At 39.1% G+C, this 14,427-nt stretch overlaps 2 protein-coding genes across 5 annotated transcripts in view; both read right to left on the bottom strand.

Moving 5' to 3' along the window:
• Positions 1 to 2,127, bottom strand: part of LOC113531900 (copine-8) — a 116,573-nt gene extending 114,446 nt beyond the window's left edge. The window contains exon 1 of one of the 2 annotated variants that reach the window (XM_053241907.1): positions 1,824 to 2,127. In XM_053241907.1, coding sequence (XP_053097882.1) covers positions 1,824 to 1,927 — 104 coding nt within the window. In that variant the 5' untranslated portion in view covers positions 1,928 to 2,127. The remainder of the gene's footprint in view (positions 1 to 1,823) is intronic. The other variant, XM_026922876.3, reaches the window with a different exon arrangement.
• A 4,770-nt stretch (positions 2,128 to 6,897) lies between these two features.
• The window catches only part of LOC113531825 (kinesin-like protein KIF21A), a 46,876-nt gene continuing 39,346 nt past the window's right edge, over positions 6,898 to 14,427 (bottom strand). For all 3 annotated transcript variants that reach the window (XM_026922743.3, XM_026922745.3, XM_026922746.3), the window contains 6 exons: positions 13,178 to 13,352; positions 12,850 to 13,014; positions 10,776 to 10,893; positions 10,239 to 10,409; positions 9,324 to 9,523; positions 6,898 to 7,740 (listed from right to left, as the gene is read on the bottom strand). In XM_026922743.3, coding sequence (XP_026778544.3) covers positions 7,683 to 7,740; positions 9,324 to 9,523; positions 10,239 to 10,409; positions 10,776 to 10,893; positions 12,850 to 13,014; positions 13,178 to 13,352 — 887 coding nt within the window. In that variant the 3' untranslated portion in view covers positions 6,898 to 7,682. The remainder of the gene's footprint in view (positions 7,741 to 9,323; positions 9,524 to 10,238; positions 10,410 to 10,775; positions 10,894 to 12,849; positions 13,015 to 13,177; positions 13,353 to 14,427) is intronic.

Below are 14,427 nucleotides of genomic sequence, written 5' to 3'. Positions count from 1 at the left end.
TAACAAAACAAACATGAACAATGTGCATACTTCTAAATATTTGGCAGCCCTCTCCTTAGTCCAAAATTATTGCAGACTTTGGCATGGTTTTGCTCTGGTTGTGAAAGAGAAATACAACACCATGTGGATGCAAAAAACAATGCAGAAACTAAATCTGTCTCTCTATTTCTTTTCTGTTCCTCCTCCCAATCTCCATGGTGTTAAATAATAACCATGGTGACAGAGTACCCCTCATGTACAGTAAAGGCATGTACCTGCTGGTAACCATGGCACCGGCGCAGGCACTCCTCGCCAGGCGTGCAGCCGTGTGGAGAAAACAGAGTCCAGCAAATTTGCCCAAGGGGACGCAGAGCAGAACAATTCGCCATGCACCCATCTGCCTCACCACCCACTTCACTTTGGACATGTTATTGTGTTTGTCACTGCTCCCCAGGCTTGTGCTTTACATGAACTGAAGACCACAAGACGATGATACAACAGCTAAGTAAAAACCCAAACGTAGCCTAAAACATAAATTCCTACACATACAAATGGTCTTCTTGCAACATACGTACATAGTTTGACTTAATCATTGGAGGCATGTATGAAATAACCAGAGGGAGGAGACAACTGGACACTAAACAACACTCACCACAAGTGACGTGCACCTTTCTCAACATTCTCAATGCTTCTTCTACAATCCATGGTGATTCACTGGTAATAACACATGCCCAAACCACTTTCCATTACCTCGCTGTGCATTAATCAGGTGAATGGCTTACAGTAATTTAAGAATACTGACAGATATTGACTATACTGTCAGATCAAACACCTCCAGTCATGACACATAGGGACATACCGTGATATAGACAATGCACCATATCCCTCCATGTTGTCACTCCAAAACGCCTTACGTTTTATATTAAATTGATAACTGCTAATTAGTGACAATGACGTGTCATTAAATAATAAAAATAGACATGCTTTTCTACTATTTTGACCAAAATTACCTCTGCAAGCACGCCCTCACAGAAACTCATCAGAATCCTTAAAGTTTTTACGATGCACAATGAAACAAAACAGATTGCGACACAGTATATTGACACAATTTTATAATTAATGAAAAACTATGGGTTCACTATTTTTAACATAAATGTAAATAAATAGTTCAGTCAGGAAAAGAAGGAAAATAGACTTCAACATTAGTGAGTAACACTGTAGCACCCCCTTTTCAGGCAGAACAGATTTATTTCATGGATTTTATGTAAATAAAGGACTCAGTAATCAATGTAACAACTTTGTTAATAATGGGTTGTGGTTTCCAGCCCATAACACAATAAAAAAGGAATATTAATAAATCAAGAAAAACCACAGAGCCCATGATTATGCCTCACAGACCCATGGGGTTTCCCAGATGCCAGGCTGAATGCCACTGTTTCAGACGCAGTGATAATATCTGGATGTACTGAAATATTAATATTATCATATTTGACCAGCCCTCGTTATTCCTGTCAGTCGCTGCTCCACATAATGTTTACCCCAGAGCAGATTGTAGATTTTAAATTGGACTCAACAAGCAATGTTGTTCATAAATCAACAATCACAACAGCTGCTTCCTTTCAGACAAATAAACAACAAGAAGCAAAGTTGATGTCAAGTTGCACACTTCTGAGGCGAAGCCGTCCAGCTGCTACAGAAACACTGTTGCTCTTTACCGAGTGTGAGAGAAGAAGGCTTTCAGTAGCGAACTTTCAGTAGCATGTGGCTAATATGTGGCGAACATTTGGCTGATAAAGCTCAGTGCACGCTGCCGGAGCTGCAGAGCCGCAGAGGAGCGCGCTTACCTGCACGACACTGTGATTTCAACTTTGGTGGCGGGGACGGTGGTGTTGTGCGGCGCGAAGTCTCCTATCGTCGCCATGTTCACGAAGCTGCTGCTGCTGCTCATCGTGGCAGGAAAATACACACTCACTCACTCACACACTCACTCACAGACTCACTCCACACACGCGCACACTCTCACACGCGCACGCACGCGCGCGTATACTACTGTCCAGCCCCTTCCTGTGAAAAGACGAAGAGCTGCGACGCCGCTGAATGCATGCGCGCGAGCGCGCGTGTGTGCGGCTCTGTGTGTGTGTGTGTGTGAGTGTGTGTGTGAGACGGCACCGTGCCAAGAGGTGATGTCACGCACTCCCCAGCAGAAGCAGCAGCGGTGTGTGTGTGTGTGTGTGTGTGTGTTGGAATCACGGTGCCAAGCCGGGAAAATTCCTGGAAAAAGTGTCTGGAGAGCTCCAAACAGAGCAAACACTGTGGGGGGGAGGAACCCACTCATCATCATCATGGTCATCATCATCATCATCATCATCATCACCATGGTCATCATCACCATCATCATCATCATCACCATGGTCATCATCACCATCATCATCATCGTCATGGTCATCATCAAAAACTACAACATTGCTAATAACAACTACACAGAGGCTATTTAAAGGCAATGCAACAACAACAACAACAACATAATAATAATAATAATAATAATAATAATAATAATAATAATACCTCCATTCATCTTCACTAACCTTTATCCAGCTCAGGGTTGCAGTGGAGTACAACCTGGCTGTGAAGTTAGCCCACTGCACTCTCCATGTATACACAGATTTCACACACACACTTAGGGGCAAATTAGAGTAGCCAATGTTTCTGGGAGGTGAGAGGAAACTGGAGCGAACAGAAAAAAGGCTGGCAGACACGGAGAGAACATGCAAAACTCCACACAGACAGTAACCCGAGGTCAGGATTGAACCAGAGACTCCCGAGATGTGAGGCGACGCTACCTGTTGTGCCACCATGTTGCAATAATAGTAACTACAACAACAACAAAGTCAATAACAAGATGATAAGCAAGAACAATAACAGCCACATCAATACAAGCAATATTCATAAAAAATATAGCCACAATCCAGGGTCCAAGCACTCCTTTGCAAGCGGTGTCCTTAGTAGCTGCAATTCATATACTGTAAAGTTACTAGTCACATTCAGCCATTGATAACTCTGTCAAATGCCTGCTGATAATGGTCATGTTTTTCAATCAAGTGAGCCATGGCAAGCCAATTACAGACTAGCAGAAGAAGTAGAAGAAGAAGAATCCTGAACAAAAACAATAGGGTTTCAGAAGTTCATGCCTGTAATCCCCATAATAGCATCATTCACTAACAACATAATAATATACTCTAACAATATTATAATATAATGATAGAAGAGGACAAGTCACAACAATAACAACCTCCATAATAGCAATAACAGTAGTCATTATCATTAACACTAATAATAGCTACACAGATCAGCAGCAGTAATGAGCCACAGATAAACAGTGAATACATTTACTAACACAGTCATGAAAACAGAATTGTTTGAAAGTACATCAGTAACCTAGCTAGCTGATTGGTCTTCCTTTTACCTCTAGGTACCAAATTAGATGACAAAACTATAAGACTGCCAATTCTCTTATTGTATCTACCTCAATCATCGAAACTGTGCTCTCTGAAATATGTCACAACATTGTACTTTTAAAATGTTCAAACTGGAAAATAGCTCAGTAATACTATAATACTTCCCGGAAATGTTTCTGACAGAATCAGACTTTTGTTACTTTTGTACCTGCAGTGCACAGTAAACCTCAGGTACTTGTCAGGACCACTCCTGATGCCCATGGCCTGTCAGGTCACAGACTTTATTACAGTGTTGTACCAGTGTGACTGGGAGCAGTGAAGCAGGTGCATCACAAGTGGAAGACAAGTTCAACTAGTATTGTAGAAGAGCAAGTGTAACTTCCCTATCACCGCCCTCCAGGTCCTTACTGCTACATTCTTGTAGTTTGCTAACCTCAGGTCAACCTCATTTCCCTTGGTGACAGGCTGCTTGCCTCAAAACATGATAGTATCACCATGATGTTTAACCACCACCTTATTTAGACTGGAGACCACAGTAATAGATTGGGAATTGCACCATTTGGGAATTTCCTTATCACCATCTTCTTATTTTATAGACTAGCCATTCATAAAGAAGAACTTGATTCTGCCAGGCGCAATCATCACACTGACCCTTGCCAGCCTGTCACTAAGCTTCTTGTTTTGTGTTACTGAAATTTTGGGTAAAACACCTCAGGCTCACAGGTAGCTCACACTAGCTGTGTCCAGAGCTAGAATCATGGGCTGGTTGTTCTCAGTTTGGTTCTTCCCACAACTATTGGTACCACGACTTTCCTTGTAGCTAAGCTGGCACCTTAATATTGGCTAATTTTTCTTTTCCACCAACGGTCCTCTGTTTCCTTAAGACCTTTTATTTTTAGATGAGTCATTGTGGATGGGGAGCCAGAATGAGATTGCTTGGGTGGGCGATGCCATACTTATTACAGCAGTGCTGCCTGCCAAGGGTGAAAATGAAGCAGTCAGGTACTAGTTGTGTGCCTGATCCTTATGGTGATAGGGATATTTGGTTTGTCCCCTCTTGGGGGACCATTAAAGGTTCTACATAGAAAGGTCCAACAGCTGGTTTCCCTGTCAGAGAGGATTCTATGTAGTACTCCTTTAGAAAGCTAAGAACCCTTGAGTGTAACAGAACCATTGAGGAACAGGTTTATAAACCAAAAGTGTGAGTCCTCAGAAATTGTGGAAGAAAATGCATTGTTATCCATGATCCATGAGGACAGGAAGATGATACAGTCAGGGATGTTCCTGATCCAGAATGAGGTGAGCAGGTGGTGCTTTGACTGGATACCGTTTACCAAATCTTCTTCTCATTCATCCACCTGCCCCTTCATCATGACACTTCCAATCATGCACACCTGTCCTAGGCCTGTTTTCACACTTCAGTCGAATGCATGTATTATCTGAAAAAAGAAAGAAAGAAAGAAAGAAAAAGAAAAAAGAGCACACAGTACGAAGGCACACATGCATAAATACATATACCCACACACTAGCTAGTCTATTGGAGATGAGCAAAGTTTCAGCAATCTCACTCTTAATGAGAGTCGAGCTAACCAATCAAAGCTCTTTGTTCTCCCTGGTGAGACATTCTGACTGATTTAAAAGCTACGCCTGATTAAGCAATCCACTCTTCACCATCGAGAGACAAAGAGAGAGAAAGACAGGCACAAGGGGGCTCTTCACTCTTCACTCAGAACCACTGCTCCCCTGCGGAGCTGAAAAGGGTCTGTATTTCCTAATCATATCCAAACACAAGTGCTATTAAAAACGAGGTCAAGTTATTTTAAGGGGTTATTCTTGACTATTAATTAAATATCCAGCGGAACAGTCATAATCTTGTGTTGTGTGTGCTAACGCCTGCTTGGCTTGGAGGATGCCTGAAACGTGAGTAAAGAAGCACCAGCCAACTTGGAAGATATTGTGTTCACATGAAAATTTACAGGATGTGGGGAGGGGATGTGTTCCTATTCATGACATTAATGCAGTGCCTTTGTGGCCAAACCAGCAACTACTTTCGATTTGCAGACAAACAAAACAGGTCTGATGGGAAATATTTGTGTGAAATTTACAAGAAACAAGAAAGGCATTTAGTCAGGTTTAACTGGTGTGCAGACAAAGTGTCAGGAATTATGCAAACAGAGTTACAGTTAGCCCACACTGTTGCCATATGGCAATTTCTCTGAGCCTTTAAACTAAATTTCAACTAATTTATTTCTCTGAGCTTGGACAAAATAATCTAATATCTGAATCTCTCTCAGTCCTCCAACTTTCCACTGAGTCACCCCCATAACAACTCCAATTTTTTGTACTTCAAAACTTGCTTTTTTAACACACATATCCAGGATTGTAAATGTTCCATGTGTGGAATCTGAACTTTCAGCCCCCATCTTTGACAAGCATGTGAACAACGCTCTCAAATATGTAGGCAAGCAGAAAAGTGCCAAACAGCTTCATTCAGTGACTTGCATCTATATACTGCCCCCTACTGTTGTCCTTGCAGACCTACTGTACTCCATTCACTTTCAAATTCTAAGGTTTTAACAGATCACACATCTTTTTTTGGGGAAAAAAGGTTAAACATAAAACCCTAAAAGGTTCTCTGGGTTGTCTCTTTGCAGGAACATTTAAAGGTTATATGTAGAACCTGAGAACAATTAGAGAGGGTTTCAAGTTATTAATAATAATAATAATAATAATAATAATAATATATTTATATATCACCATCCATACATTTAATTTTCACTCTAAAGGTCTTTAGAATGAAATGAAGAAAAGAAATGAAACAAAAATGTAATAAAAAAGTAAAACGGGCAATTATATTAAATTAAATAATAATTATAAAATAAAAAAATAGCAGCTATAGAAAGAAATTAATTATATAAAATATTTTAAAAATTAAGTGCGTAAATAAAGATAAAAGTAAAATAAAAAAATTGTATAATCATAAAATAAAAGTAACATGTCAGTAAAAGTAAGGTAAATAACTAAAGTTACTCATGAGCTAAAGCAGAAAAAAAAATGTGATGGTTTATAAAATCAGAGATCAATGGACCCTGACAAATTTTTAATGGTATTGAGTTCCAGATATTTGGTGCATAAAAATAAAACTCTGCTTCACTACTCTTTTTAAGTTTAAAATATGGAATAAGGAGAAGGCTAGCACTAGATGATCTTAAGACATGATTTGGAACATAGTTTCTCAGAGATGTAGCTGAACATGTTTAAGTAGCTAAAAACTGATCCCTATTCAAAGAACCCTTGAGGAACCTTTATCTCCCTAAGAGTGCATTTAAATCTGACTCGAAAATAAAGTACGTTTACTTTATAAAGTAAACATGATTAGATGCATTTAGATGCCTGGAACATTACTTGATCTTATTTTAAGTTGTATTGTAATGATTTAAAAGAAGACGCAGAAACCAAATGATCCTTTCAGACATGATTTGTATTGACCTGGGATTTTATCCAGACAGAACAGACTTAGTTAAGACAGTGATTAAGTTATAGTCAGTGATCCCATGTACATCCAAACCCTATCCGGGCAACAGTGTACGTACATTTAAAGATCAGCACTTCATAAATCAGACACACTAACATACATCACAAATACAGTAGATATGACAGTCTGTAAAACTAAAACACATGGGTGCACAAATATTTGTACCAGTTGTAATGACGTTGAAGGTAAAGATGCTTTCTTTGTGTTTTGAGATTAACGGCAACACTTTTCACTTTGGACATCAACCATTAAAGAGAACTGACATCAAGGCTTGCGTAAGGTTTAATTTAAGAGCATGTTGGTCCCATTCAGTCAACATGAAATCACAATCACATACATTCAAAAAAGTTTCAGTAAGTCTTCACTATGTTTTAGCCAGTTTTACTGCACTTACAGCACCAAAGCCCAGCTTTGGTTTATGCACCAGCCAGCGATGAGCATGTGACCTAAATTCATATGAGAACTGTTGGCAGTGCTCAGGAGCAGGGCACTTTCAGAGGTACGCTGTTCAGCTTTGTTGTCTGTCAGTTAAAGGAGCACACATGGGATGCTGTATGTTGAGGGAAAAACAAAGCCAGCAAACACACACACACACTCCACCGAGTGAGAAAACTAGCAAACTTTCAGAAAACAAAACAGCCAGCAAAGAGTGTCGTGTTTCTTCTGTTGTGCAAATAATACTCTCAGTTTCTGAGTCACATCATGTGTTTGAGTCAGTAAAGCCCGTCATCCAGAGAGCCTTTAACCTGCCAGATCCTCACTGTCCGATCACTGCAAGAACACAAAATCAAAAACAACATTTAGTGTATTCGCTGTTATTCAAAGTGTGGGTGTGTTAGGGCTGGTAAACTGCATTTATAAAATATTAATAATATACAGAACTTCAAAGATTAAATATTCAAATGCATTAATGTGTCTATTACTTTATACATCCACACAGAGAATAAGCATTAGCAGGAACGTATACACTATGTACGGATAGGGCATGTAGTTATAAGAAAACAATCAATGATGGGGTGTGATGTGGTTCAGCTTGACTTACAGAGTTATAATTACCACCCTTGAGTTGATTATTTGTCCAATAACAGCATGTCCCAAAGTGTTTAACTCCTATTATACCAAAGCAATTTGGCAATGATTACAATTTCTAAATTTATTAATGAATGGCACTTCATACTTTTTCATTGTTTATATACATTTAATTTTGTGGCACATCCGTGAAACTAGTTACTTCCTGTTATTTCTTACACTACCGCCACATAACACCCTTTCCAACAGCTACCCTAGTACAACCATCACTGCACACCTACACTTTAACATAACAGCATTATCTTATGGACTACCAATTTCATGATAGTGTAGAGTTACAGTTTATGAACAAATTTTTGTTTGCACTGGGTTCTTCCATCCAGTGCTGCTCTGTTGTCATGTCTACTTAGTGCACTGCCAGGTGTATCTATTATACTTTGTACTGATCATCCTGTGTATTTATTGTTTATTTAGCACTGTTCTCACACTGTCATGCATTTGCAATCTGTCTAGTCCTGTGTACAGTGCTGCTGTATGTATTTCATGCCATGGTATACAAGTTATATGGAGAAATGACTATAAAACCCACCTGTGTTACATTATAGTAGGTTTAAACAGTGGCTTCCTGTAATTTTAACACCACTATGGACAAATATAAACGAATCTGAAAGAAAAATTTATTCTTCTTGCTGATATTTAGCTAATTGCTTGGTCCAACATCTTATTAACTCACTTTATGTTGTTTTTTCCCTTTAATTTTCACCTGTCTGTCTATATGTTTGTTTTTTTTTTGCATCATCCTGTGTAATCTCTAGCATGTCAAAATCGAAGTCATTAGTTTTTTGTTTAGCTTTATTGCAGTTACTGAATAATATAATTTTTAATATGCTTTAAGATAAATAACAAAGTACTACACAGCGACTAGAATTGTTGAATATATTAACAGGACCAATAACAAGCCAGTAGGTCATAAAAGACAAATGTGACCCAATACATGCTCCTTCACAGAGCATGTATTGGGTCACATTTGTCTTTTTGTTTAAAATTCATCCTAAAAGGAATTTTATTAATTAAGATGTCAACAGATGGATGATGAGTATTGGCATTGAGGTCAAAATGCCTTTAAATGCAAAGGGTATAATTCAATCTGAGGCAGATATTAAAGTGAACATAGATAAATACGTGCCTCAAACAAAACCCTGTTTTTCTGTAATGTCACAATTGTCAGTGTGGTTTGGGACACAGTCATTTTACACCTCTCAAAGTTTGAAGGTGTGTGTGGTTTTGTGTGTGTGTGTGTGTTTACGTGTGGGTGTTGGACTCACTCTGAGGCAGTGAATAGATGAGTGCTGTTGGCGGAGATGCCATTGATGGCACAGTCGTGTCCTCTCAGTTCCCCCAGGGGTCTGAGTGTGTCTGAGTGCCACAGCTTCAGGAGGCCTCCTCTGCACACGCTCAATAAAATCCTGGAATCCGGCACCACCGCCAGACCGCTCACCCAATCAGAGTGTGCCCTGTCAACCTGCTGCTCAGGGCAAAACACACACATACACACATAAACAACATTTGTTTAAAGTCATCATGGTCACCATGTACAGAATGACCTATTAAAGTCTCTTCCTACATCCCATTACAAGTTAATAGGTAATGGATTTATCTAAGCATCTACCAGCAAGCACCTCACTTGTAAAGATAAACTTTGTTTCTTCTTCACTGGTTTGTCAGGAATTTGGAAAGAACTGCAGGATTGACTAGACCTAGACCACCACACTAACTGTTAAACTCAAAGCACCTGCTTGTGAGCCTAGACCTTCTATACTGTATATACCTATATCTTCTTTACGGTATATATTTCCTATTAATTTTACAGCAGTTACTAAATAATATGCTTTAAGGCGAATAACAAAATAATATGTTGTGATGTAAATGGGTTGAATATATATTTAGTAGGACCAGTGATATACAGACTTGGTTTAGGACTACCTGTTATTTGATAAAATTGCCTGTTTAGACATGGAATTACATAGCTTAAGCATGTAAGCTGAAGCATGTGAACAATTTGGTATGTAGACATAACAAAAGAATGGGAAAAATCGTGTGAAATTTGGTGAGACTTGATCAAAGCCTGACATTCATTGTGTCACACTTAGCTAGCAAGACGTCATGTTCACGTTCAGACTGTATTTAGCATGGCAGGGCAGTACGTGGTTTCCAGTGTAGCCTTTTTCTCCCTCTCATACCTGTTTGAGCTGTTTGCTAGACAGGTCCCATCTCCTGATGCAGTGGTCTTTGGATGCGCTGTACACTGAGTCTCCCAGAATGCTCAGTGCCTCCAGGCCATCCTGATGCCCTGGCTCAAAGTTATGAGTAGAAGGAATGCTTCCTTGAGCTCCTTCAAAGACATCAAACATCTAAAACAAAGAGCACACACACACACACTCTTCACATTGGACATCTGTGCTGCTGGGAAGCAGTAATTGGACATAGCTGATAATGAAGGGGTGCACAAGTACATACTGGAGAACCACTGTGTATTTTGTAGAACCTTGAGAGCTTGATTAATATTGTAAAGTTAATTTTTAGGTACAGTAGGCTATGAATTAGCTGCAGTGGCAGGTGTGGAGCTGTGAGTGAGCCGAGTTGGAAAGGTGGTAATTAAATATAGCCTACACACTGGAAGAACTGACACACTAAGTATAATAGGTGCTTTGGGGTGTGTGTGAGTGTGTGTGTGTGTGTGTGTGTGTGTGTGTGTGTGTGTGTGTATGTTTGTGTACCTTTAGGCTGTGGTCTTTGGAGCCTGTAATGACCACATCTTGACCATTCCCCAGCTGGTCCACTGCTAGACACATTACTGGCCCCAGATGACCTGTCAGTTTCCCTGTAGAAACAAACCTGTAGGAGGACAGAGAGAAAGGTGGAAAAAGCTGTGCTCTAGAGTTTTGGAGTAAACACAGTTTGATATGAACTGATTGATATGCCAACTCAAGACACTCTAATATTCTAAAGTTAGCAGTTACCTTTCAAATGTCCAGGAAAGAATTGACATATGAAACACTGAACGAGGGTGAATGTTCTACAGACCTCCCAATAACAACACACATGTAAGGCTACTAATCTGACGTGATTGATTTGTAGATGTTTATTTATACTGCAGATTGCTGGGTTGGTATCTTGAGCATAAGCTGTTATTCTATTCTAGCATCCTCTGTACTATTAAAATGAGAACTGTAGACACAAGGCCTGGTATAAGAATACAACACCCTGTCCCAATCCCACGCTGCCTTCCAATATGTTTTCAAACAATTCCAACTTGACTTCCCTTATCAGCTCAAGTAGACCTAAGTAGACCTGCCTAGAAAGTAGACCTTTCCTTTTCAAAACAATAAAAAAAAAAAAAAAACACTCCAGAGCGGCGCAAAAGAAAAGTGTTCGCTCTATCGTCAGGAGACGAGATTGCGTCAGGAGATTGCGAGTTCGAATGCCAATGATGCCACAGCCATCCGTAGCTGGAAGCCAAGGATTCTCTCTGGGTGGGAAGGATGGTATACTCTCTCTCCCCTGTCAATCACAGCGACCCTAGCCAATCATGGGCTTCACAATTAACCTGTTGTGAAGCACTGAAATCTCATTTACTTTATCAAGGAAGTCTAAAAGCACATCATTCTGTTAAATTATGTCAATAAATGGTTAAAAAGTGACTATATAATGTAAATTTGAAACTATGTTACACTCCAACCATAAAGCTGAGAAAGTCATAGGAAAAAAATCTTACTAAAAAACTACATTACAGCATTTTATCACCTCTCAGAGACACTTTTTTTTTTTTTTTTTTGGCAGAAATTGAGGCAATTCCATTTGAAAAGAAAAAGTCCCATCTCTGAAAGGACATTTTATACAGTTTAAGAGCTTGACCCTTGAATGAAAAATTCATGAAAGCTTTCATCAAATACATTTCATATAAATGTTTATTGATGGAATTCATCAGCTGCCCTCAGGCCTCCATTCTAAGTGAGCTTTCCATTTCTCTCTCAGTACAGGGAAACATCAATATTATTGTCCACAGTAATTACACATACAATATAGATGTAGGGGAGATTACAGATTAGGTTAAAAAATGGTGAAGTATTCCTTTGACTCTAATAACATTTGTTTAATTATGTTGAAAATGGGTTTAATCTATTGCTGATGTAATGTTATTTATGTTGTGTAACTCCACTAGCTAGTTAGCCAGCTGATATGACTCACATAATTAAAATTAAAATGCATAGTGCAAATCATGGCATTATGAGACCCAGAGAGAGTCGTTAGCACTATCCTAGAGCCTCGGTGTTCCTATCTTCAGTTCATATATATATATGAGAGAGAGATAGATAGATAGATAGATAGATAGATAGATAGATATGACATTCTAAAAGCACTGACTGGCACAATTTATTTTCAAATCCCACTCATGCATGAACTACAATATAAAATTCGTAAGTCAAAGAAGAAATAAATCACTTCTATTATGCTTTACGTACCACGCCAAAACTAAATGATCACTGGAAAAATAATTACTGTAATAAAACACATAGAGACTGAAATGTCTTGTGAAAAAAAATGTCTCGTAAGGAAAATGCTGCTAAAACTCTGTGTGAAAACTTTTGCCAACATAATGGATTATATCACTGGGGCTAGCCGCGTACTCCCAACCAGCTAATCCATTTTATTCTGAACCCAATCTCTCATACACACTGTTCCTTTCATACTGAATACGACCACTGAAGCTAATACATGTCATTAGGGCCAGTTGACGAGGGCATATCTGATCAACTATAGGAATGCAGGATCAGTTAGCGTGCTCCATACCTCCTCAGATCCCACATCCTGACTGAGTTGCCTGCTGCAGCATACAGGAAAGTTCCAGAAGGATTCAGGGCAATCTGGTTGATCTGATTCTCACCAGGAGGTATGGCAACAGCTCGACTGCCCAGATTAGCACAGCTATCACCCTGAGACACCTGACCAGAGGACCTGAGACAAGGAGACAAAAAGTACATTTAAGCCAGCTTTTTTAAAAAAGGAATAACAGGAAAAGCATTAAAAAAAAAAAATCTATGTCTCTTGCTTAAATTCAGATGCTCAGATAAACTTGAACCAGTCAATATTCACTTAGCTGAAGCAAAGTGTAACTCACGTGAGTGTACGGATGCACTTGGCCGAATCCCTGATGTCCCACACTTTGATGTAGGTGGTAGAGACGGTGAAGACGAGGCTGGAGCAGTACCTGACAGACAGCACAGTGCTGGGGTGATCACCAAGAGACATGATCTCCTGGCCTGTCACCAGGTTCCACACCTTACATGTCCGGTCTGCCACCAAACACACAGAGACATGTATCAGTTAGGAAAACAACAACAACAACAACAACAACAGCCGCAACAACAACAGCTACAAGTGGCAATCATTTGGGTCCAAGCACTACTTTGCAACTAGTTTCCAATTTGCAATGATTGTTATATTTATCTAGGACTGCAGACTGTTACATTATGATGACAAAACTCCACCCATACTGTCTGACATGTTACAATCAATATGTGTGATAAAATCAACTTTTTTTATTATTATTTCACTAGCAAAATGGATTTAAAACAAATGGATGGAAACATTGAAACAAACTTCAAAAAGAGAGAAACAAGAATTAAGGATAACAAAAACACTATTTATAGCTGTCCAACATGCAAACCTGCATAATATGAAGGCATTTTCTAATCTTCAAGATAATTACATCATAAAGTGATATATTTGCTTTCATTTTTGAAAACAGGACTAGCAACTCCAGTAGCCAACTCTTATAGTATTGAATCCATACATTGACATGTCATTCAAATTATGCTGCCAAGGGTTTTTTAATTCCAGGCCTGGGAACCCACTATCCTGCAGATTTTTAAACTTTCCCTGCTTTTAAAACATCTAAACGAGTTGACGAACTTAATAATGAGCTTAATAATGAAACTGCCTGAAACTGCGCAGGTTGGCGGGTCCCCAGGAATGGAGATACCCTAGGAAGATTTTGATTTTTTTTTAAATCAAGTAAGTCATTCCTGTAATGTAGCCTACATGTAAGTGGCAAATTAAGCACCAGATTATCCAAATGGTAAATTCTGTGTGGCTTAAATCAAGGAATTTTAAATGACAAAAATATTGGTCTGTACAGTTCATATCTCAGGATATAAGCTAAAATGCTCAATGCGGTGCTATAGCTTCACCACCAGGTCAGTGCACATTCCCATTACTTCACTGAGCAGAAGATAGGGTAGTGCCTATCTTCAGCTGATCAGTTAGGTAATTTTTGAGGTAACCAGCTAGTGCTGGCTGAATATACACTTGTTCATTCCCAAATACAAATATTTTATGTACTGTAAAAATTATGTAATGTCTAATAGC

This window comes from Pangasianodon hypophthalmus, chromosome 18 (genome assembly GCF_027358585.1).
Source record: "Pangasianodon hypophthalmus isolate fPanHyp1 chromosome 18, fPanHyp1.pri, whole genome shotgun sequence".
NCBI classification, from domain to species: Eukaryota; Metazoa; Chordata; class Actinopteri; order Siluriformes; family Pangasiidae; genus Pangasianodon; species Pangasianodon hypophthalmus.
Note: the sequence above shows the minus strand (reverse complement) of the source record. Positions and strands in the feature narration are given on the sequence as shown.